Consider the following 23,139-nt stretch of genomic DNA (forward strand, 5'->3'; position numbering starts at 1 on the left):
CCTACGAGGAGCCCGAACTCCCTAAGAGGAGCCCGACCTCCCTACTAAGAGCTCGAACTCCCTACGAGGAACCCGAACTCTCCCTTTGGCCCCGAGCCACACAAAGCAGTGACCCGAACTGGCCCGTCTCATGGCAGTTCGAGACATTCCCCTATCCGAACTCAAGACTTCGCCTCGCACACCGCTCCAGCACTTCGCCTCCAGAGCATCGAACTGGACAAACCACACCGTACTTGACACCGAAGGAGTCCGTATCCAGGGGCGGTGCACCTGACTGAGTTGGGATTTGACGCTTGACGGCCGCACTTCAACGGCCACCTGCCACCGTCACCTGCCACCGCCATCTCTAGTTACAGAGACAGCTCCGACAAAAAGAGCAGTGACGGTTCTGCCCCAGCAGAGGTGATGACACCTGAGCTGGCAGAAGAACGGATGTAATCATACCCGACCTAACAGAAGTCTAGGAGTGAGTGCGTGAGGTGGTTATAAAAGGCTCTCCACCCCCCAAAGAAGATGTATGCAGACTTTGCGCTATCTGGTTTTATCTCGCCTTTGAAGGATTCTAACTTGAGGTTCAGAGCCTTTACACTGGGTTCCTTTCGGAGCTTCCTCATCCTCTCCATTTCAGGTTCCCTGCTGCTCAGTTCAGAGGCAAGGTCGTTGATAGATAAGACCGGCCGGATTGCGCACCATCAGTTAAGTTGGAAATGCCTTGGATAGATAGGGCCCTGAGGTTATGGATAAACTTTTCTTTAGAGTGCTGATTGTACTAATTTATTAATTTTAGCCACCCAAGTTCTTTGTATTGATTTTATTTTATTTTTGTTTCATGATTTGATACTAAAAATCATTGTTTTGTTAATTTTGTTTTCTACAGGGCTTTTGGTTCAAATAACTTTTCTGGGCCACTCCCTCCGGAAATTGGGAATTTAGTCAAACTTGAACAAATGTAAGTAGGTTTGTAAAGGTTTTTCTACCATTTTCTTCCTTTCCTTACCTTTTCCTTCAAATCAAAAACAGCCTAAGGAAAGAAATATAAGGATTGATGTTTAATTTGATGATATTATTTTTTTTTTTAACTTGTCAGTTACATAGATAGCTCTGGAGTGAGTGGTGAAATTCCTGCAACATTTGCTAAACTAGTAAACATGCAGATTTTGTAAGGCATTGTGATTATGATCATACTTAATTTTTAAGGTTTTGATCTTTAATGTTTAGAAATAATTTATTTATCTCACATTTCCATAAAAAATTGGATGTTAGGTGGGCATCAGATAACAACTTCACAGGCAAATTACCTGAATTTATCGGGAATTGGACAAAGCTCAAAACTTTGTAAGATACCATTTTGTTTGTTTTGCTGTCACATAATCATTTTCTGGGCCTAGGGAAGTTGTTTACTTAGGTAAATGCATTTATTCGTGTTCTTTTCTTGGGTAAGAGCCTTAATTTTTTTTTTTTTTTTTTTTTTGCAGTAGTAATAGTAGTAGAGGCATTTCAGTCTCAAAATAGTTTGGTCAGTATTCCTCCTATGTCGATAAATTTACTTAGAAAAGTGATAAAAAATTTACACTTTCCATGGGCATTACGAAAGAACATGGAAAAATTGGTCGATTGGCACATTGACTAACCCCCTCCCCCAAACTTGTAGCATGATTATTATGTTATAGTTTTCTCTAAATTTACATTCAACAAGGTTTTTCTTAATAAAATTAAATTTGGTAACGTAGGAGATTCCAAGGGAATTCTTTTGAAGGTCCAATACCATCAAGTTATTCAAAGTTGACTTCATTAACAGATTTGTAAGTTCTCTTTTGTTATTTAAATTTAATTTAGACTCATTATTATACTGATTATCTATTGTATGATATTATGTAGGCGAATAAGTGAATTATCTAATGCCAATTCAACATTGGATTTCATTAAAGACATGAAGGCCTTAACTGTACTGTAAGAGACTTTTCTAATCCATTCAATGATACATGTATTTTTTTTTTGGTGCGACTATTATATGGAAAAGATATGATATCTAAAAAACAACTGACAAATAAAGTGAAATCATAAACGTGCTAGAAAATAAGGTGTTATTTATCAAAATTCATGGGTGGATTTTATTTGGTCAAAACTCTTTTCATACCATATATTTTCTGCATCATAGATTTATCCTTTTTATATTCAATTTCACTAACTTTCTGTTTTATATAGAATTTTGAGAAATAATATGATTTCGGGTACTATTCCATCTAGTATTGGAGAGCTTCAAAGTTTGAAAACATTGTAAGTTGCTACTTTCTTTAGTAGTTTGTATAGATAATTGTTTTATAATAGTGATTCATTATACTCATTTAGCAAAAAAGATAGGGGAAAATTGAAAGAGTTGAAAATTTTTTAATTGTATTTTTTTGAATAAAATAAAGTAAAATAAAGAATAATTTGCACTAACTATTTTTATTAATCACATATATTTCTTGCAGAGATTTAAGCTTCAATAATTTAAGAGGAGAGATTCCAAGCTCTTTATTCGATTCGAGTTCTCTATCTTACTTGTAAGTGGCATGTAAACTCTTTTTTTCCATCCTTCCATATAAAGAAAACAATATATGTATCTGTAATTCATGGTTTTTGTTATTTATGGTTAGGTTTCTCGGAAACAACAACCTTTCTGGTTCCATTCCTTTTGGATATAGTGCAAGTCTAATCAGCATGTAGGTTTTAATGATGTATTTCTGTTATATTAAATTTTGATTTATATTTTCTAAACAAATGATTCATTTTGATTTTGACTACCTTACTCATTGAGGAGTCTCAAGAAATCAAACAATTAGGTTCATCTGTTTGTTATTATTATTTTTCTTCTTTTTATTTTTGGCAAATCTCAATAGATATCATTGACTGGTGAGTCAAAGTTTTATACATGTGCAATGCTTATTTCATACACAACCATTTTTAGCTACTTTTTTGTTTTTATTTTTATGACTTAAGTAATTACTAACAAATGTTAATATGCTCTATATGCAGTGATTTGTCCTATAATCAATTATCAGGAGACCTTCCTTTCGAGAACGAAGATTTACAATTGTATGTATGAAGAAGTTAGACTCATGTCGTTTGCATATGACTACAATGAAATGCAAATATTATTGTAAGGAAAGCATATGACTAAGTATTTCACAATACTAAGTACTATGAAAGCACATAAATTATAATGTTGCACTCAAGAACTATAAATGGTTCATCCATTATTTACAAGATTTACAACATAAATATATAGTGGTCTAGGAATTAGGGGTGATTTTGGGGCCTAGCCCAATCCTATCCCACAAAATTTTGAGCTTGGGCCTAAGTTTTATATTTAGGCCTGGCCCGACCAGCAATATATTTATATCATCAACATTAGCATTGAAACCTTATCCTAACTATATAGGGTCAGCTATTCTAATCTTGTTTAATGCTATATCCATTGTTAAATTATGAGCAATTAAATAATTTGCTATTACTTCAACCATGCCCTTTTTTTTATCCATCTCTAGGCTTTCTAGTCCCTTCAGCTTGTAACTGATCGCTTTTTCTTATGGGGCCGGCTATTCGAATCCTGTTTTTTATTCCATTAATTCTGTTTAATGCTATATCCATTATTAAATTATAAGCACTTAAATCATTTGCCACTACTTCAATCCATGCTCATTTTGATCTACCCCTAGCCTTTCTAGTCCCTTCAACTTGTAATTGATCACTTTTATTATGGGTGCTATATATGGTCCTCTATGCATGTGACCAAATCCTTCAAGTCTACATTTGTAATAGTGTTATTTTTACACAAATTATGTTTATATATAATTTCTGTAATAAAAAAGGCCCTCTTTCCATTTTTTATTATATAGTGAGAAATTGTATAGTTCAATATGATGTTGTGTATGTTTTCCCTTACACTAATATATAAAATAAAAGTATATACATCCATACTTTTAAATGCAAGCTACTTGTGTGGTGAAATTTGCAGGAATTTGGTTGCCAACAATTTTGTATTTGATGATTCAAATTCTAGGTAAGTTATTATATTTTTCAACCATATAAAAGCATTCTTAAACAATGTTGTGTTACAATGAAAATAGATTACATTGTCTTTCCTATCTATTTTTCTTTTCTTTTTTCTAGTATAAATTGAAATCTTTCTTCATTCTCAAAAATTATCGTTGTGTATATACAGTCTTCCTTTTCCAGGCCTACATTGCCTTCAACGGAATTTTCCATGCAATAGAGATTCTCCACGTTGTAAGTATTTTCATATTTATTGTTGTGTGTGTACAATCTTCTTTCTTATTTAGCTTGTAGTTTTTTCATATTTCCCTTCAATATATAATTGTGGCAATATCTATTATGATGCTCAGAATTTCTTCTTTAGGTTGTAGTGATTTCATATTTTTATTCCGTAATTGTGAAAATGTCCTTAACCTACATCATGAGACCAAAATTACTTGTGAAAAGGATTTTTTTTTTTTTTGTTAAGCTCCAAGTTCTGTATAAGAGAAATTGGGTTAAAATAAGCAACTGCACTTTTGTAAAGCTTTAATTTTATTCATGGAATGCCATTTAGCCATGCAAAGCTTTAATTTTAAAATAAGCAACCATCCGAAATTGGATGGTAGTCAAGAACCCAAGATACAGGCAATAGAACCAATCATTTTATATGCAAAACAAAGTTTTGATCTTTATAGTTTAGCATCTTTTTCCATATAACCTATATCTATTCTACTATTAAAAGTGTGAATGAGTGTAGAACTTCTGTTTGACTAAAATAACTCAATTTTTTAATTTGGTCACAATTTAATTGTAAGAACTAAAATGTAATTTGAACAATCACTTTGTTCTTATTCAAATCAATTTCATTAAATCTTATTTTTAAAGTATTAATTCCCATTATCATTCACAGAATCCTACTCGTGACTATAATATTCTTGTTTTTGAATTTAGTATTTATTTAATTGTGAAGGCACAAAATGTAATTTGAACTACTCCATTTCTCTTCATTCAATTCCCTCTCATTAAGTCTTATTTTTAGGGTACTAGCTCTCATTCTCTCATTGAATTCCATGTTTAACTTTTTTTACCAATAAATTTTATTAATTAAACTTATATCCACTACTTTTAATAACATAAAATACATGCTTTTTAAATTTGACCCAAAAATGGAACTATTGTTCCATCCTTGTGACAAGTAAGCAATATAATTCAACCATTTAGGTCAAATGGGTCAATCCTTGATGACATAATGAAATAAAAATCTTTTAAAATAGAAATAAATACAAAAAATAATATATATATAGCACATATCAAATGTTTTACATTAATCATATTAAAGAAAATAAGTGTGATAAATAAAAATAATTCTTATTATGTTAAAATAAAATATAAATTTAAAACCAATACATGGTGGTAGGTCAACAATTCAACCTTTTGAGTCAAATGTTCCAACCCTTGATATCAAAATTAAATAAAAATTAAAAAACAGAAAAACAGAAAAGAACAATGTAATATTATAGAAATTTGTAAAAAACATTTAGGCACTTATCTAATATTTTCTATTAATCATATCAAATAAGAATAAGTGTGATAAATAATAGTTGTTTTAATTGATGTTGAAAATAAAATATAAAATTTCAAACCAACCCAAAATGAAATCGTCTTCCTGGTGGTGGGTCAACAATTCAACCTTTTGGGTTATATGTGTCGACCTTTGACCCATAATTAAATAATAAAAATTAAAAAACATAAAAATACAAAAAAAAATGAAAAATATAGAAACTCTATAAAAAATTATTTGGACACATCTCTAATATTTCATATTAATCATATAAAAAACTAGGCATGATAAATAAGAATTGTTTTAACTTTTTATTGGTGATGAAAATAAAATACAACTTTAAAACCAACAAAAAAATGGAGTTGCTTTTTGTTTGGTGGTGAATCAACAATTTAACCATTTAGGTAAAATTTGTCAACCCTTGATGTCACAATTAAAAGATGAAAACACAAAAAATTATTGGGCACATCTTGAATATTGTATAGGGTTCTACTATGATACCAAAAAGACAACATATCTGAAAATATTCTTACCAGTCAATCGGTATCAAAAACATGTTAACCAATAAGATGGTATTTATCAAAATTTATGGGTGGGCTTTGATTGGTCAAAGTTCTTCTGGTACCATGTCTTTGAGCATCATAGATTTTTCCTGTACTGTATATTCATTATACATTAAACAAAAATAAGTATGACAAATAAGAATAATTTTTATAGACAAAGAAATATAAATTAATTGTAGAAAATGTTGGAAACATATTATTTACTATCATCATCATCATCATCAAAAATTGTCACATGCAAAGCATATACTCACTTACTAGTCAAGTAAAATCCCTTCCAAACAATTCATTCGGTTCTTCCTTGAACATCTGATTTCATTTCATGAACATTCAGCATCAGTGATGCATATGCAAACTTTTCAATCGAGTGGAAGATAGGTCTATCCTATATTTAGTTGATACAAATTTATGCTTATGCCCTATATTGGAACTAACTTGGACATTGACAACTTGTTATGACAGATGCATACATTTCAATCAAGTGTGGTGGTCTTGGAACCAAGGCATCTACTGATGGTCGACGTTTTGAAAGAGAAGATGAATCTCTGGGACCAGCATCATATTATGTAACAGATACCCAAAAATGGGGAGTTAGCAATGTTGGACTGTTCAATGATAGAAAGACCCAAAGTTATTTCCAAAACACCTTATCACAAATTTCAGGTGCAGGTATTTTAACCACTGAGTTCTTCCAAACATCAAGGCTATCTCCAGGATCACTAAGATACTATGGCCTAGGTTTGGAAAATGGAGTCTACACAGTAAGCCTTTGGTTTGCAGAGACAGGAATCAGTGATGCAAGCACAGAAACTTGGCAAAGTCTTGGCAGGCGTGTTTTTGACATTTATATACAGGTATACATAATAGTGGGTTTATGTCCTAAATTCCAGTAATCCTCATTGTTATTTCAACTCATTTCTAATTTATTGGAGTATACATAAAGCTTATTGAGGTTTTTTGTCCACAACCCAAATGATTTACTAAAAGAAATGGTCAGAATAGAATCTATAATTTTTATTTTGGGATCTTGAGCTCATTTTAATCATTGAATTTCTCAAATTTATCTTACAGAATACCAGAAGTAAACTAAAAAGCCTGTTTGTCGATGTGCATGTGCTTTTAGTTTGTATATATACTTGATGCTATGAGAGATTTTCTTGATTGTTGAAACTATGTTCTTAATTTTTTAGGGGAATCGAGAATTAAAAGACTTTAATATAAGGAAGGAGACAGGTGGAGCCTCGAATTTTGCTGTTCAGAAAGACTTTAAGGCAAATGTGTCTGAGAATTTTCTTGAAATTCATCTTTTCTGGGCTGGAAAAGGTACTTGCTGCATACCTGAACAAGGTTACTATGGACCATCTATCTCTGCCCTGGCTGTAACTCCAGGTAATATTAGGAATTGATGGATGAATCTATTTTAATGAATGGATGTAAAGAATCAAGTCTTCTTTTATTTTTTTTTAAATTACTGATTGTGGATTTCTTGGACAGACTTCACACCAACAACCACAACAAGTAAGGAAAAGACAGGATTGATTGTTGGACTAGTAGTTGGTGTTTCAGTTGCAAGCTTTCTGGCAGTTTTTATAGTTTTTTACTTAAAAAGGAAAAGATCAAGTGCCAATGAGGAAGAAGGTAAAATATTCTAATTTTAACATTGGTTAACTGGTAAATTGGTAATGGTGGTTTCTTTTTTTCTTTTTCTTTTTTAATTTTTTGACTCACTCCTCAGGTGATACCCAAGTAATAATAAGATCAAAAAATCTCTCTCTGGCTGTTATACTGTCTATCAAACTCAATTAGATTTTAGTATAAATGCTGAAAGACAAACTAATCTAAATTTTCTCAATTTTGATGCTCGACAAGCTACAACCAAGAGCAGGCCATTGATCCTATATATAGGAGGTTATATTTATTTGGTTTCAATTTCTCTTACTATTACTAAGTGGATAATAAGTGATGGAAATACAGAGAGCCCTTGATTAAAGTTATAATCCACATTTTTGTGTTTATTCGCAGAGTTTATGGGAATAGGTCCCAGATCAAACACATTCAGTTATGCTGAACTGAAAAATGCTACAGAAGACTTCCATTCGAAAAATAAGCTAGGAGAGGGGGGCTTTGGGCCAGTTTACAAGGTAAGTTGCATTTCATCTACCAATCTTATAATGAACTACAGAATAACATAACATCATAATTAAAAGACTTAATTTCTCCTTTAAAGCTCAAATCCCAGGGTTAGTATGGTGATCATAAAATTAGAAAAAACAAGTGAGCTTCCATGGAAATTTTTGGCTCATTTCTTACTATAGAACAGGACATGGAATTATTGTTTGATATTAGAATACAATGGATTTTATTAGGTGACATGAAAAGAGCATTATTACACACCTTATCTATCATGCACGTATGCATGAATACTTATGTTTACATAAATACATAAGTATACAAACATAAAGAGGGGAGTTAAGTGGTTTTAGTATCTATTCATGAATAACATTCACACAATTTCTAGTTGTTTGTTATACATATGTTATCAATATTTGTATGTATGAGTGTCTTTGAAGGTTTCTCTGTCACAATCTGTATGTATATATCGATATGTATATGAATGCATGCACGTAAGTAAATACATACCCACATAAAGGGGGGAGAAGTTTATGTAGTTTCAAGTATTTGTGCATAAATACAAACACATTCAAATTGAATACATATATACTGACAAAGAGCTCAAATTGAATTGTATGGTTTCTACAGGGTACCCTTCTTGATGGGAGGGTAGTGGCTGTGAAGCAACTCTCAGTGGCATCCCATCAAGGAAGAAATCAATTTGTAACAGAGATTGCTACCATATCTACAGTCCAACAACGTAACCTTGTCAGATTATATGGATGCTGCATTGAAGGAGAGAAGCGTCTCTTGGTCTACGAGTATCTTGAAAACAAAAGCCTTGATCAAGCCCTTTTTGGTATGAACCTTTTCAAGATTTATTCTTTCACCTTGAAACTCCATAAATTTATTCATATATATGGAACACATTAGATGCTATAAAGATCATGTATATCCAAATGGTGCCTCTGGTTTTCAGGGAAGACTTCTTTGAATCTTGATTGGCGAACTCGCTATGAGATATGCTTGGGAATTGCAAGAGGGCTAGCTTATCTTCATGAAGAGTCAAGACCTAGGATTGTACACAGAGATGTCAAGGCTAGTAATATTCTACTTGATGCTGAGTTAAATCCCAAAATTTCAGATTTTGGTTTGGCCAAGCTGTATGATGACAAGAAGACCCACATTAGCACCAGAGTTGCAGGAACAATGTAATCATATGAAAACATTTACTTGCATCATTTTCTAGCTTGAATTACTTTCTATTTATACTTATGATATTTAATCTATATAACTAAGTGACCTCAGTTTCGGTTAATGTCTGTGAAGTGGCTATCTCGCACCAGAGTATGCTATGCGTGGACATCTAACCGAGAAGGCTGATGTGTTTGGGTTTGGAGTTGTCACTCTAGAGATCATTAGTGGGCGGCCAAATTCTGACTCCAGCTTGGCTCCAGAGAAGATTTATCTTCTTGAATGGGTAAGAATGAATGGAATATGAAATTTATAGTTTTCAAGTTTGCATCACTTAAACATACATAATTCATTACCAATGTTTGCAATTTTTGTTTGACCATTTAGGTATGGAATCTACATGAAAAGAGCCACGAGCTTGAACTTGTTGATCCAAAATTAAGTGAATTTGATGAAGGAGAAGTTCATCGACTTATAGGAATAGCCCTGTTATGCACTCAGACTTCACCAGCACTGCGCCCCTCCATGTCACGCGTTGTGGCCATGCTTTCAGGAGATATTGAAGTGAGCACCATCACATCCAAACCCAGTTATTTAACAGATTGGCAATTTAATGATATCACCAGTAGCTTTTTGAGTAAGAATTCTTTGAGCAAGTCAATGTCAGAGTCAACTGACAGCCAATTCAAGACATCATCAGATACTACCATGGTGACTGCAGACACTTCCACAAAAGTTGTTTCTCAACCAATGCTCCATAATATCATTGGAGACGGAAGGTGATAATTGGCTTCCATGTTATCGAAACTTGTATCATGAATATAACCTTTTATGATGTATCTGACCATCAGCCTAATTATGATGTACTCAGTTGCAGTAAAATGTATATACTTTGGAAAATCCCATCTGGACTAACTTCCTTCAAATTTACATTGTCAAGGACTCAGGGCAAGCAGAATATAACCTTTATCCATAAAATATAGAGAATAAAACCTGTAGTATGGGGGTGTCAAACATTACTTGCTGCTTGTTTCTCTGAGTTCCAAAAGCAAAAGGTCTCACACATTGTATGAATTAAAAAATTAAATAGACACTTCTTGCTAGTGATGAAATGCAAGGTGAACATCTACACGAACTGCGCCCACCCCTTGATTGTTCCCGATGCGAGGTTCTTGTACCATGTGCGAGCTACTCCCTTGAAGGTCGTGGAGAATGCTACGCACATGCAAAATTTGTCAACCCCTGGTAAGTGCATCTGGGACTGGAAAGAGTCCACGTGATTGTTAGGGTCGAATGACCCGTCATACTTGTCCAATTATGACGTACTCAGTAGATCATGAATATCTTGTTTTGCTTGCAGTTTCCTACTTCTTAGAATTTAAAATTTTAAGTGTTATATCTGACCATCAGCCTAATTATGATGTACTCAGTAGGAGCAAAATGTATATACATTGGAAAATCCCATCTGGACTAACTTCCTTCAAATTTACATCGTCAATGACTCAGGGCAAGCAGAATATAACCTTTATCCATAAAATATAGAGAATAAAACCTGTAGTATGGGGGTGTCAAACATTACTTGCTGCTTGTTTCTCTGAGTTCCAAAAACAAAAGGTCTCACACATGGTATGAACTAAAAAATTAAATAGAAACACAGAAATATCTACTTCATTGTGTACCCTATTTCTTGTTTCCTAAACTAAAAACAAAAGCTTGTTATTGAAGTTTCAAAAAAAAACATTGTGTAGCCTATTTCCTTTTAGTGTCAAATTGAATTCCATCACAGGGCTGCATCAGTTTACTTCTGAATTTAAAATGTAGTTTAGAATTTCAAGTAGTTTAACATTTTCCATCACAGACATTACCTTGATTCATTCTCATTTTCAACAGTACTCATTCACAGAACACCAGTGGATCGACAACCTGAACCATAATATACTTGAGCAGGTTCAATTTCAAAACAATATGGGTTCTCTCCTTCAGCTAAACATGCGAACTCAGCTCCCAACAACTCATATAACTAAAAACAGTTGACAGAACTTTGTGATTGCATTGAACTTCATTAGGATCATCCTAATAAATAAAAAGATTGAACAGAATTTAACAAGATAACCAAATTTTCAAAAGTTTACATATTTTCCCAAGAAAATTGGCAATGAAACTTACAACTCAGTCCGAAGTCACTGGTTGTCCATTCCATAACTTGGTCAGGGTTCATGAAAACTTCTGTACCAATGCCAATAAAGTCCCAAGATCTTCCAATAGGCACTGATTTCCAAACTAGATGAGGTAGAATCTTAATTATCTCCTGTGGCATTGGATTGCTGTAAGGGTTGCATAGTTGCTATGGCTCTTCAAGGTGTTAAGCATTGCTAGGTGCACAGTAACTATGGTAAACCTCATATGTAAAGTTGGCTGTGTCATTATGATATGTAGGAGGAGAACCACCATGACTAATATGATAAGGAGGACATGTTTTTAAGTTGGTAGAACTGCACAATGCACTTGTGTGTTTGTACTGAGAATCATTTTGAAATATCAATTTACATCAATTGTACCGTTGCCTTTACATCTAAGACCATCGTTCCACCAACAGCTTCTCATTTCTAGCAAGTTGAATTGGCTATTTTCACCATCCTTTGAGAACATTAAGTGTGAAAATAACTTCAAAGTTTGGTGAAATTGTAAGCTGCAATATCATAACAAACCAAAAGAATTTAAAACTCTTAACTAAAAACAATTGTAAATTGTATAATTAATATGATCAGAAATTAATTATACCAAAAAAGAAAGCCGCAAAATCATACTTGCATCCTTAGTCATTCCTCTAGTACCATAGTCAAATTCTCTACCCATAGTGTCAGATTTCAGGCTGAGCTTTAATGATAGGTATTTCTTTAATGTCCTCAAAAAGTGATGAAAAACCCAACTTCTATCCTCTCTAAATTTCTTTTCCCAAGCCACAGAGTAGTAAGAAATGTTACATATTACTCCTTTAGCAAAATCAACATCAAAGTCATAGGTGCCAAAGAAACTCCCTCTTAGCAATTTTCCTTTCCAACCGTTTGCAAGGTGGTATAGTTATGGAACATAAGTGGTTGATTCATACACCTCCTTCCAAAACATAATAATCTACCTTCTGTATCTTCAAAAGGGCCAACCTTCTTGCCATTACTCGGACACAATCCAGCATGTGTGTCTATGTTACCATTTTTAACAGTAATCACCCAAAACTGATAAAAATCAGAAATAAACCTCAGATCATACCCATGTACCTCGCATTTGGAGCAGAGGTACAGTTCCTTCTAAACAGCATAAAAAATCTCTGTCGTGAACATGAGCCAAATCTTGTCACCAGAACAAACTAGGAAAAGGGTTACCCACACTCAAATCCGTTATCCGCTTCCATCATAGATGTCACTCTATGACGAATAGAGGATGTCTTAGGATGGACATCAAAGCAATCAGCTGCAGCTGGGCTTCCCATGTTCGGAGCTTCTTCTCCAACCTTGTTACAGTAGCTCCATGAATCTATCGCCAATCTCAGGTTAGAATTTCTCATACCAGGATCTCCCGCAATGGAGTATTCAGGTGCAGACCACTCATAGTCATCTTGTTGCCCGACTGAAGAAGTTGATGAAAAGATTGAGAAGATGGCAAGAATAGCTCACACAGTAGTGTAAACTTAGTCATTATATTGTTGTACAAACACCTATAGATCAATAGAACAGAACAGAACAGAACAGAAATCGATACATGTAATATAAACTATAAAATGAACGAAAAACATGCGGAAAGAGAAGAGGGCATTTATAATTACAATATGAGAATAAGTTCTTAGTTAGTCTAGGATTGGAACTACTGAAGTAGTAGTGGGTGAAGAAACTGATAGAGCGAAGCAATCTCATCATACTCTGTATTTTCTTTCTATTTTTGTTTTGATTTTCTGCACGTAATCTGCTGGGATTCTGTTAACAATTGAACGCACACGGTAGAATAACGGAGTCCAATGCTATTAGCCTATTTTCATCAGTTTGGACAATGAGAATCAACGGCTGTTTTTTTTTTCCCTTTTTTTTAATGGAAGTTACCAACGGCTATTATTTGACTGCTGGATTACGTGGTTGTACGAAATTGGACATGGGAGTAACCGCTGGTAGAGCTGCAATCGGGTCGGGTTCAGCTACGCTGAGTTTTCCTGTTATTGAAATCCGAAATACCGGATAATTCTGTTATGTATTAAATAAAGAGAAAACTAAAAATAATTATATTCCATGCCGGGGTGTCACGGGGGTAGTTCTACAGCGGAAGAAACCCGTGCGGCATCCGGGCCAAGGCAGGCCAGGACAAGCCTTTATGCGCTTAGAGGCTAGGAGTTGCCTGATGGGATGGCTCCACCAAAGTCAGTAGCACTGGATCATGACCTCAAGTCCAATGGTCGGGGCACTCTCCTGGCTCAGACCGGTCCATGGGAGGCGCCGCTTACGTGCTAAAGGGGGACAACCATAATGGAAGGCGACCATGCGCCGATGAGGTGACTTGGCACCGATGTGAAGGGTCTCCTGTATGCCGATGATGACAGGCACCTGTGTGCCATGAAGATAGGCAACCGCTTGGGCCGAAACACACCCGTGCGCTAGGGGCAACGGGATAGCTCAATCAGCTTGGGCAAGGGGCTGGCGAGGTGAAGGGACATGCTTGAGCCAGGCCCACATGCCAAGCCTCCCTTGAGTATCGGTAGCGCAGTGTCGGTCCAACACTGTCCCCATGAGCAAGTGTGCGCCCATGAGGAACCCTGGTAGCCATGCTAGCCGTTAACCAGGGCTGCCCCGCAAGGGGATGAAGGTCTAGGAGTGCCAAGGTTAGGCACCCAAGGAGGTCGACCACCCCTCCTCAAAGAGTACGTTAAGCTTTTGGTGGTCTGCTTGAAGATGACATCAGTTCTCCCAAAAATCTTACAGGTGAAAATGACGGGCATGTTCCTAACGTAAGCCTGCCAAGCGTAGGCAAGGCTAAGCCTGTGTTGAACCGTCATAGGCTCCCCCACTCAATTCATTGTCGTCCTCAACAATGACTCCTTCCGTGAATGGGCATTTGAGTCCTGTGCCATCCAATCTTCAACCAGTTCCAGGGCTCGCCTGGCCAACCCGGGTCTTGCCTATATTGGTGTCCATTTATGGGGATGGAACCATTTCACCATGCCGGCCTGCCTGGACTTCACCCCCAGTGTCGAGGTTACTCAAACCGCGCAATGGCTATGCCGTTGAACTATGAAAGAAGGGCCCTCGAAGAAATGTGTGTGGTGCTTCGCGGAGGTCCGCCCCATGTATCATCTTACCTCAAGGCTCAACCGTCTTCTTGGTAGCTTTTCAGTGATGCTACCGAACACGTTGATAGGTCTACTCCTGTTGTTGGCGATGGATGTTGGGTGTACCCTTTCACCATGCTGGCCTGCGGTCTTCACCTCGCCCTGTGCGGGTTACTCAAACCTAGTCATGGCTTATGCTCTCACGGCCCTCGAAACTACGCTTCACCTCGCTGGTTCGGGCTACATGTTCGCTCCGAGGGGGCCCCACTGCTGCTGCCTCAAGGAGATCTAACCGCTTCAAACGCGAGTGTGGCAACTTTTACCCATGAGTTGCCGAACATGCACTCGCCTTGTGATGAGCTTCTGCTGCTGCAAGTGTTCAACCTGAAAACTGAGCATGTCCACCTGATACTTTGCCGGTGTAGGACCGCCATGCTCCAACGGCTAGCGTAACCACATTCCTAACAAGGCCCACGCGTCTGCCCCTGCATGAGGACAACAACCAATGCGTCTGCAACCGCAAGGGAAGCTGTTTTAGGGTCATTGGAATGGGAACGCGAACATTGAACGGCCTCTTGCTAGGCCTGATGAACAATCTGCCCGAGTAGTGTACCCACATTCCTATCAAGGCTCACGCGTCTGCCACCGCATGAGGACAACGACCATCGCGTCTGCAACCGCAAGGGAAGTTGTTTTAATGTCATTGGAATGGGGACACGAACTATGAAATGGCCTCTTGCCAGGCCTGATCTGAATTCTGTTCGATCCTGGGTGGAAGTGACTAGGGACCGCACCCCACAAAATGCTGCTTGTCGAAATGACCGCTTCAACTGGCTCTGGGCTAATCTGCTGAAAACCAACTGCAGCTGCAATTGGCCAACTCGCTCTGATACCAACTGTCACAAGGGTAGTTCTACAGCGGAAGAAACCCGTGTGGCGTCTAGGCCATGACAAGCCTTTATGCGCTTAGAGGCTAGGAGTTGCCCGATGGGATGGCTCCACCAAAGTCAGTAGCACTGGATCATGACCTCAAGTCCAATGGCCGGGGCACTCTCCTGGCTCAGACCGGTCCATGGGAGGTGCCGCTTACGTGCTAAAGGGGGACAACCATAATGGAAGGCGACCATGCGCCGATGAGGTGACTTGGCACCGATGTGAAGGGTCTCCTGTATGCCGATGATGACAGGCACCTGTGTGCCATGAAGATAGGCAACCGCTTGGGCCGAAACACACCCGTGCGCTAGGGGCAACGGGATAGCTCAATCTGCTTGGGCAAGGGGCTGGCAAGGTGAAGGGACATGCTTGAGCCAGGCCTGCATGCTAAGCCTCCCTTGAGTATCGGTAGCGCAGTGCCGGTCCAACACTGTCCCCATGAGCTAGTGTGCGCCCATGAGGAACCCTGGTAGCCATGCTAGCCGTTAACCAGGGCCGCCCCGCAAGGGGATGAAGGTCTAGGAGTGCCAAGGTTAGGCACCCAAGGAGGTCGACCACCCCTCCTCAAAGAGTACGTTTAGCTTTTGGTGGTCTGCCTGAAGATGACATCAGTTCTCCCAAAAATCTTACAGGCGAAAATGACAGGCATGTCCCTAACGTAAGCCTGCCAAGCGTAGGCAAGGCTAAGCCTATGCTGAACCGTCACAGGGGGCTTCTCAGAATGGGCCTCAGGTCTCGGTGGCCTCTTCGGTTGCCACAGGCTTCTCCCCGGCAAACTGATCATCGGGCAATTACACCCCCTCGTCTTGGGGCATTATCACCTCGGATGCCTGCCATACCTTGGCGGCCCTCTCTACCCGTCTCTCGGCAGATGTGCGCCCCTCCTCGCTGGAGACCTCACCTCCTCGACTTGGGGCATCATCACCTCGGTGCATGCAGTTTTTTGTCTGTTGCCCTCCATATACCTCGGCCTCAAGGGCCTTAGCTTGCGTTCCTTGTGCAAAGGCCGCAGGCTGACGACATAGCAAGTAACCCGCAACGGAAGCATAATCGTCAACAAAGGAATCCTCTAAGTAACAGAGCAAATACTCACCTGGGCCACCCATATGGACAGTCTGGCCAAGGTGCCCTCCTGGTCGAAGGCAACACTATCAATTTGCTTCTGAGACGAGCTAGTTGATAGAGAGTGGTCCGAGGTCGGCTAGGGCCAAGGACCTGCGAGTATCCAAGATCGGCGAGAGCCGAGCACCTACAAGTCGGTCCTATAGAGAAGGGAACGTCAGAGGCCTCGGGAGCTAATTCGAGACGAGAACTTCAACAGTCAAGTTAGTGAGGGCATAGTAAATAGGGCGGACGAGGTCAGAGCAGAGTACCTCAGATGAGGTTGCCAGGAAGCTAGAGAGCTTGGGGCAATGAGTGTCTAGACGCTTCACCTGTGGGGGGTCACCCCTATTTATATTTGAGACTGCTTGGAGGTAGGGTAGCACGGACAACCAGGATGTAATTCGGCCTTGGGGGCACGGCCATCCAAGGTCATTGCATGCGGTTGCGCTATTGGTCCCGCGCTGCCTAAAGCACCTACATCATTTGCCCCCCACTCTCGAGGTTACAGTGGAGGTCTTAGCTGAAGACCACGACTTCGACTGAAGAGAGTGTGTCATCCTTACTAGGAGGCGCTGAGGGGCCTTCTACGGCGAGGACCTCAGCTACGACTAGGCTGGAGAGGGCAGTCTTCGAGTGTGGAGGTGTTGGCCTCGATTTTGGAGATGCTGAAGATAGCCCGACTTGGGAGCGTAGGGACGTCGGTTCTGGCTTAGGAGGGCTTCGGTTGTCTTTATGGCAGCTACTTTGTTGATTCCGCCTCTTGAGAAGGCCGTGAGGGGCCAAAAGGCGCGGAGGCGTTGGCCTCGGTTTCAAAGAGTTCGGTACCATGTTCTACACGGGTACGAGGTGCATGTGCCCCCTAGTCGTGTGCTTCAGATTAGCTGATGAGTTCGTGCATGGGCTAGGCATCGACTCTGGCTAGTCACCACCATGTGAGGTACAAATGACGAGTGGGTGTGTCGTGGCCATGCACGAGATGAGTTTTGGCATCGGATATTGTCCGCATGTGCGACAGGTCTTGGCATTGAAGGATCGGGACCGTGCCCATGGTGGGCGTCAGGTCGTAACTGTACGCGAGATGGAAGTGGTATTTCTTTGCATCTGGTGTTGAGGGTTGGACGTTCAGGTCAGATTGGTGGAGAGCCGGGCCTAATGGCCAAGAGGGTCTTGCCTTACATCCGAGACGAGGAGGTTGTGATGCTTTCCCGTATTCGGGTGCCGAGGAAGATCCGAGCCAAGACCCTAGTGGCAAAGGAAGCTGTAATGTGGGCTGGCCTTGGCCTTGCTCGCCCTGGTAGGAGAATTCCTACTATCGGCTTGACACATCGGTTCATTTTTTTGTTGGTGAGCACTAACTAGCTCGTGCTTGTGTAAAGATGTCGTTGAACGTCGGGGATTTGCTGCTCGAGAAGGCCAAGTTGCTAGATAGGGCACCAGGTGAGGGCCAGTTTGGTAAATGGGTGCCAAGCAAGAGGGCACCTTAGCCGAGAGGGTGCCTCAACCAGGTCAATCAGGAGGGCACCTCAGCCATGTCAGCCAGGAGGGCACCTTGGCCAGGTTTACCAAGAGGGCATCTCGGCCAGACTATCCGTAAGGGTGGCCAAGGTGAGTATTTGCTTTGTTACTTAGAGGATTCCTTTGTTGATTATGTTTCCGTTGTGGGTTACTTGTTATGTTGTCAATCTGCGGCCTCTGCGCGAGGAACATGAGCTAAGGCCCTTGAGGCCGAGGTATATGGATGGTGGTAGACAAAATGCTGCAGGAATCCGAGGTGAAGATGCCCCAAGTCGAGGAGATGAGGTCTCTAGCGAGGAGGGGTGCACGTCTGTCGAGAGATGAGTAGAGAGGGTCGCCGAGGTGTGGCAGGCATCCGAGGTGATGATGCCCCAAGCCAAGGGGGTGTAACCGCCCGAGGATTAGTTTGTTGGGGAGCAACCTGTGGTAGTCGAAGAGGCCACCAAGATCTGAGTCTCGTTCTGAGAAGCCCCCCAGCATGGAATATAAGTTTTGCGTATCTTGTGCCTTTTGTGGTTGCATTTTTTGTGTAGGGGCTGATGCCACCTTCTGAGAGGTCACAAGTTGCAAAAATCTGTCACTAAATAAGCCATTGGCTCAAGCACCCAAGTGAGTCAGGCCGAGGCCGAGCTTCGCCGCTGAGCACACAGGCCCCCTTTCCTTAGTGGGAAGGAGAGGGAGGCGCATGCCTTAGCTCTCCTGGCTACCCTTCCCTTGGGGACAGAACGTGTATACCTACGTGTAGCCAAGGCTTAGTGTGGTGCCCGGCTAGTGCCGTGGAGTGCCCCTGTCTCAGCGAGGTGGCGTTGTTCCCTTCAACATGTCTGTTCTGCCATGATTTACGCTAAGCAGAGGGCCAATGTCGGCTCTTCAGCCTCGATAAGGATTTGCTCGCCAAGAGGGTCTTCTAAGGCTGAGGCCAATATCAAGGGGCGCTCCGTTAACTATGGCCTAGGTCCTTTAGATCCTTTGCAAAAAGGGGCGAGCAAGCATGTGACCTTCAAAGAGTCATATGCCTTGGGTTGACATCTAGTCTAAGCATATAACCTAGGTAAAGGTTGTGAGCCGCGGCTAGTCGTTCGATCGAGGGGGACCTAGCTACTAGGCGTATGACCTCCGAGGATTGTGTGCCTCGGACCGATGTCCAGTTCGAGTGTGTAACCTTGGTGAAGGTTGTATGCTACGGTTGGTCGCTCGATCGAGACAAGAATGTGTACATTGAGGGTTTGAGTCGAGGTGAGAGAAACTTGTTTTAATACATAGAATTTGTTTGCATTGTCGGGCCTGCATGTACGCCCGATGTCGAGCCTTTGATGATGATGTTGATTACTACCAACTGCTACTGCTGGGGTGAGGTGACAAGGCCACTTTCAACATACTCCTTTAGATATCCGCGGCAGATGAGGGACTCGATCTCGTCTTGGAGCTAGTAACAGCCCTCAGTGTCATGGCCGATGCCACGGTGGTATTTGCAGTACTTCCTTAGGTCACCCCTCTTGGGGTTCCTCCTCTTCTCAGGCCACTTCATATACTCCAACTCTCCTACCTGCATGAGGATATGTTCTTGGGTGGAGTTGAGTGGTGTGTACTGGTCGTAGGACGGGGCCGGTGGCTTCTTGTTGTCGTTTTCGTTGTCGTGGCTGTCTCAGTTCTTCCTTCTCTTCTATGAGCTGCCATGGTGATGGTCAACCTCTCCTCCTCAGTGCTCACCGGTCGAGGCTTCCTTGGCGACAATGTACTTCTGTGCCTTTTTCAAAAATTCCGCCTTGGTTTTGGGTGGTGTCTTGGCGATAGAGTACTTGAGGGCACTTGAGGGCTGACCCAGGTAGGAGGCCCTGGATCGCTGCGTGCATGGAGGCCATGGGGTTGAGGTCTTGGACCTCGAGCTCTTCTTTCTTGAAGCGGCCAATGTAGGACTGTAAACTCTCGTCGTGCCTCTATTAGATGGCCATAAGTGAGACAACGCTCTTTTGGCATCGTCGGCTATTGATGAAGTGGGTGAGGAAAAGATTGGCAAACTACTCCCACGAGTTAATGGAGCAAGGTGGGAGCTCGGCGAACCATAGACGAGCTGCCCCCTTGAAGGTTGCCTAGAAAGTTCGGCACGTCAAGGCGTCAAAATACCCATACAGAAGCATGAGTGCTCGGAAGCTTTCTAGATGTCTGTCCAGATCCATGGTGCCATCGTACGTTTCCAGTGTGGGAGCTTTAAAGTGAGGTGGAAGAGGCTCCGAGGTGACAACGTCGGTGAAGGCGGTCATCCTGGTGGAAAAGGGGTTTTGGCTTGCCAATGCATCGCCTCGGCTCTCCTTAACTTGCCAAACTTCGTCTTTCACAACGCCGAGCAACGCCTGTAGGTCGGCGATCCACTGGACAACAGGTACCTGGGTCTCATCTTGTCTCCTTGGAGGCAGGATGGGTTGACCCTGTTTCCCGAGTTCACAGATGTTGGTGCATCCTAGTTCCTTTTGGCCCGTCAGTCATCAAGGAATTCTTAGAGGTTTGAGGTGCGAGGGGGAGAGGCGTGATGTCAGTCCTCAACCCTCAAAGGGGGGCCGTGGTGGCCCGATCTTCTGTCTTCGTTCCGGGGGATTTCTCATCAGCGGCGGTGTCCTTGGCCTCGGCGATGGTTGCGAGATCATGTTGTTTCATTCTCCCTTCAGCTGGGGGGTTGGGAGGTCCTCGACGGCTAACTAACACATCGGTTGTTGCTGCCGATTGCCGCCGGACTCTGAGGGGTCGGCCCTGTTGGGTCCAACAGGGTGCTGATCTAGCGGAGCTCCAAAGAGCATCCACTGCGGCACCCCAGGCTTCCATCGGGGCAGCCACCCTGCGAGCGGCCTCTCCTCGGTCGCCCCACCTCGTCTAGTCTTTGTGAGAGGTTGTCGAGCTAGTCGAGGACTGCTTGGAGTTGGTCCCTTGTGACCAGGTTCTGGGTACTTCTGGTGTTTGTAGCCATTTCGTTGGAAGCTTAGTTGTGTATTGAGGAAGACCTTAGCAGTTGTTCCTATAGACGACGCCAATTGTTGTCAAGTGAAATGGGATGAGGGCAACATTGTTAATTCGCTTTCAAGACGAGTTGGCTGATGGAGAGGTCCGAGGTCGGCTAGGGCCGAGGACCTATGAGTGTCTGAGATTGGCGGGAGCCGAGCACCTGCGAGTCGGTCCTGTAGAGAAGGGAACGTCAAAGGCCCTAGGTGCTAACCCGAGGCGGGGACTCCGACGGTCAAATTAGTAAGGGCATAGTAAAGAGGGCGGACAAGGTCAGAGTAGAGTAGCTCAAACGAGGTTGCCAAGAAGCTAGAGAGCTTGGGGTAATGAGTGTCTAGATGCCTCACTTGTGGGGGGTCACCCCTATACTTGAGACCGCCTAGAGGTAGATGAGCATGGACAATCAAGATGTAATCCGGCCTTGGGGGTGCGGCCATCCAAGGGAGCCACATGCGGTCATGCTATTGGTCCCGCGCTGCACACCGCCCTCAGCCATATGTCGGCGTGCTACTGCCCTGACTAAAGCACCTACGTCACATATATAAAAATGTATATAAATAATAGAAAGTTGTATATAATCTATATATTATTAAGTCAGACTCGGATTTTTATCGGGTGGAGCCAAATTCATATCGGATCCGATTATTAAATGGATACAGGTTTTAAATGTGATTGTTATTTCTTTAATTCACTTTTTGAACTCAATTTATAACGAAGAGATGACAAAAAAAAAATCAAAATTAAGTATGAACAACAGAGTAAGAAAAAAAAATCAAAATCAAAATTAGGGTAGGCTTTGGTCTTGACGGTTTAAGGATTTATTTGTGGAATTTTTTAAAAACTTGATTTTTAATAATAATAATAATAATAATAATATAATTCAAAACTTGTAATTGTAATTTAAATTTTGTAAATAATACTTTAAGTAACCATGACCTTTGTAACCGTTAGTAATTGGGATAAAATTTTTATATCCTAAAAATATTTTAGGATTTATTTCTCCAGGTCCATTCGAGTAGGGTAAGCCCCTAGACCCTAGAACTAGCCTTGGTAGGAGTTGGTTCCAAGAAGGCCCTATGGGATTGGTTTAAGGCCGATTTAGGGTTGATTTCATTCAATTCTAGGTAGAACCCACCCATTTGCTTATCCCTACCATTGATTCTATAAGCAAACATAGAGATGCCTTACTCTTTCTTTTAAATGCTTACCAGCATTAAAAGACGACCTCCAGTTTGACATCGATTGAATCTCTGGCCCATGAATCTCTCTTTCTTCAGTTCTATGCTCGGTCTGATTCTCTAAAATGTGGGTGCTGTCACGTGGGCCTTACCCTTTAGACCCGGCTTGACGAAGGGGTGCTGGCTGTGCTTGGCACGACACGGCACTGTAGTCCGTGGGCAGTCCAACCCGTTTTACACCTAGTATGGTCCATAGTAGCTTTAGACAAGCAATTGTGGGTATATAGGAAGATTAGTCTGCTTACCATGCACAAAATAGTGATTTATCAGTCTTATGGAATTGAAAAGATGATTTTGTTTTTGAAAGCATCTTTTTGCTAGTTATAGAAACAATATTGCTTTCTTAATCAAGTTGAGAATGACTCTACTTTGAAAATTTCTTAATCAATTTGAGAATGATTTTACTTTGAAAACACACGCAAATTCAAAGATGTTTTTTTTTTCCTGATGTGGCATTTCTTAAGCTAAAATAGAAAATAAAAACATTTATATTGGTCAATACTCCATAAATCATGCATGAATAAAATGGGTACAATCTAAATAATGAAGTTAATTAAATCATAAGCATTTGGGTTTAATATGCCCGCTGTTAACAAATAA

At 40.9% G+C, this 23,139-nt stretch overlaps 1 protein-coding gene across 1 annotated transcript in view; it reads left to right on the top strand.

Annotated features, from left to right (window-relative positions):
* LOC104588290 (putative LRR receptor-like serine/threonine-protein kinase At1g56130) overlaps nucleotides 1-10,332 on the top strand; it is a 35,003-nt gene extending 24,671 nt beyond the window's left edge. Inside the window, exons 6-24 of the mRNA XM_088891767.1 lie at nucleotides 878-949; nucleotides 1,088-1,159; nucleotides 1,264-1,335; nucleotides 1,731-1,802; nucleotides 1,879-1,950; nucleotides 2,206-2,277; nucleotides 2,475-2,546; nucleotides 2,640-2,705; nucleotides 3,019-3,078; nucleotides 4,001-4,045; nucleotides 4,208-4,272; nucleotides 6,607-6,998; nucleotides 7,335-7,533; nucleotides 7,639-7,782; nucleotides 8,167-8,285; nucleotides 8,905-9,115; nucleotides 9,236-9,467; nucleotides 9,586-9,736; nucleotides 9,838-10,332. Of these exons, the coding sequence (XP_088747893.1) occupies nucleotides 878-949; nucleotides 1,088-1,159; nucleotides 1,264-1,335; nucleotides 1,731-1,802; nucleotides 1,879-1,950; nucleotides 2,206-2,277; nucleotides 2,475-2,546; nucleotides 2,640-2,705; nucleotides 3,019-3,078; nucleotides 4,001-4,045; nucleotides 4,208-4,272; nucleotides 6,607-6,998; nucleotides 7,335-7,533; nucleotides 7,639-7,782; nucleotides 8,167-8,285; nucleotides 8,905-9,115; nucleotides 9,236-9,467; nucleotides 9,586-9,736; nucleotides 9,838-10,233 (2,584 nt within the window). The 3' untranslated portion in view covers nucleotides 10,234-10,332. The remainder of the gene's footprint in view (nucleotides 1-877; nucleotides 950-1,087; nucleotides 1,160-1,263; nucleotides 1,336-1,730; nucleotides 1,803-1,878; nucleotides 1,951-2,205; nucleotides 2,278-2,474; nucleotides 2,547-2,639; nucleotides 2,706-3,018; nucleotides 3,079-4,000; nucleotides 4,046-4,207; nucleotides 4,273-6,606; nucleotides 6,999-7,334; nucleotides 7,534-7,638; nucleotides 7,783-8,166; nucleotides 8,286-8,904; nucleotides 9,116-9,235; nucleotides 9,468-9,585; nucleotides 9,737-9,837) is intronic.
* The last annotated feature ends 12,807 nt before the right edge of the window (nucleotides 10,333-23,139 follow it).

The sequence above is a fragment of the Nelumbo nucifera genome, chromosome 7 (assembly GCF_055504915.1).
Source record: "Nelumbo nucifera cultivar China Antique chromosome 7, China Antique-T2T, whole genome shotgun sequence".
In the NCBI taxonomy this organism is placed as follows: Eukaryota; Viridiplantae; Streptophyta; class Magnoliopsida; order Proteales; family Nelumbonaceae; genus Nelumbo; species Nelumbo nucifera.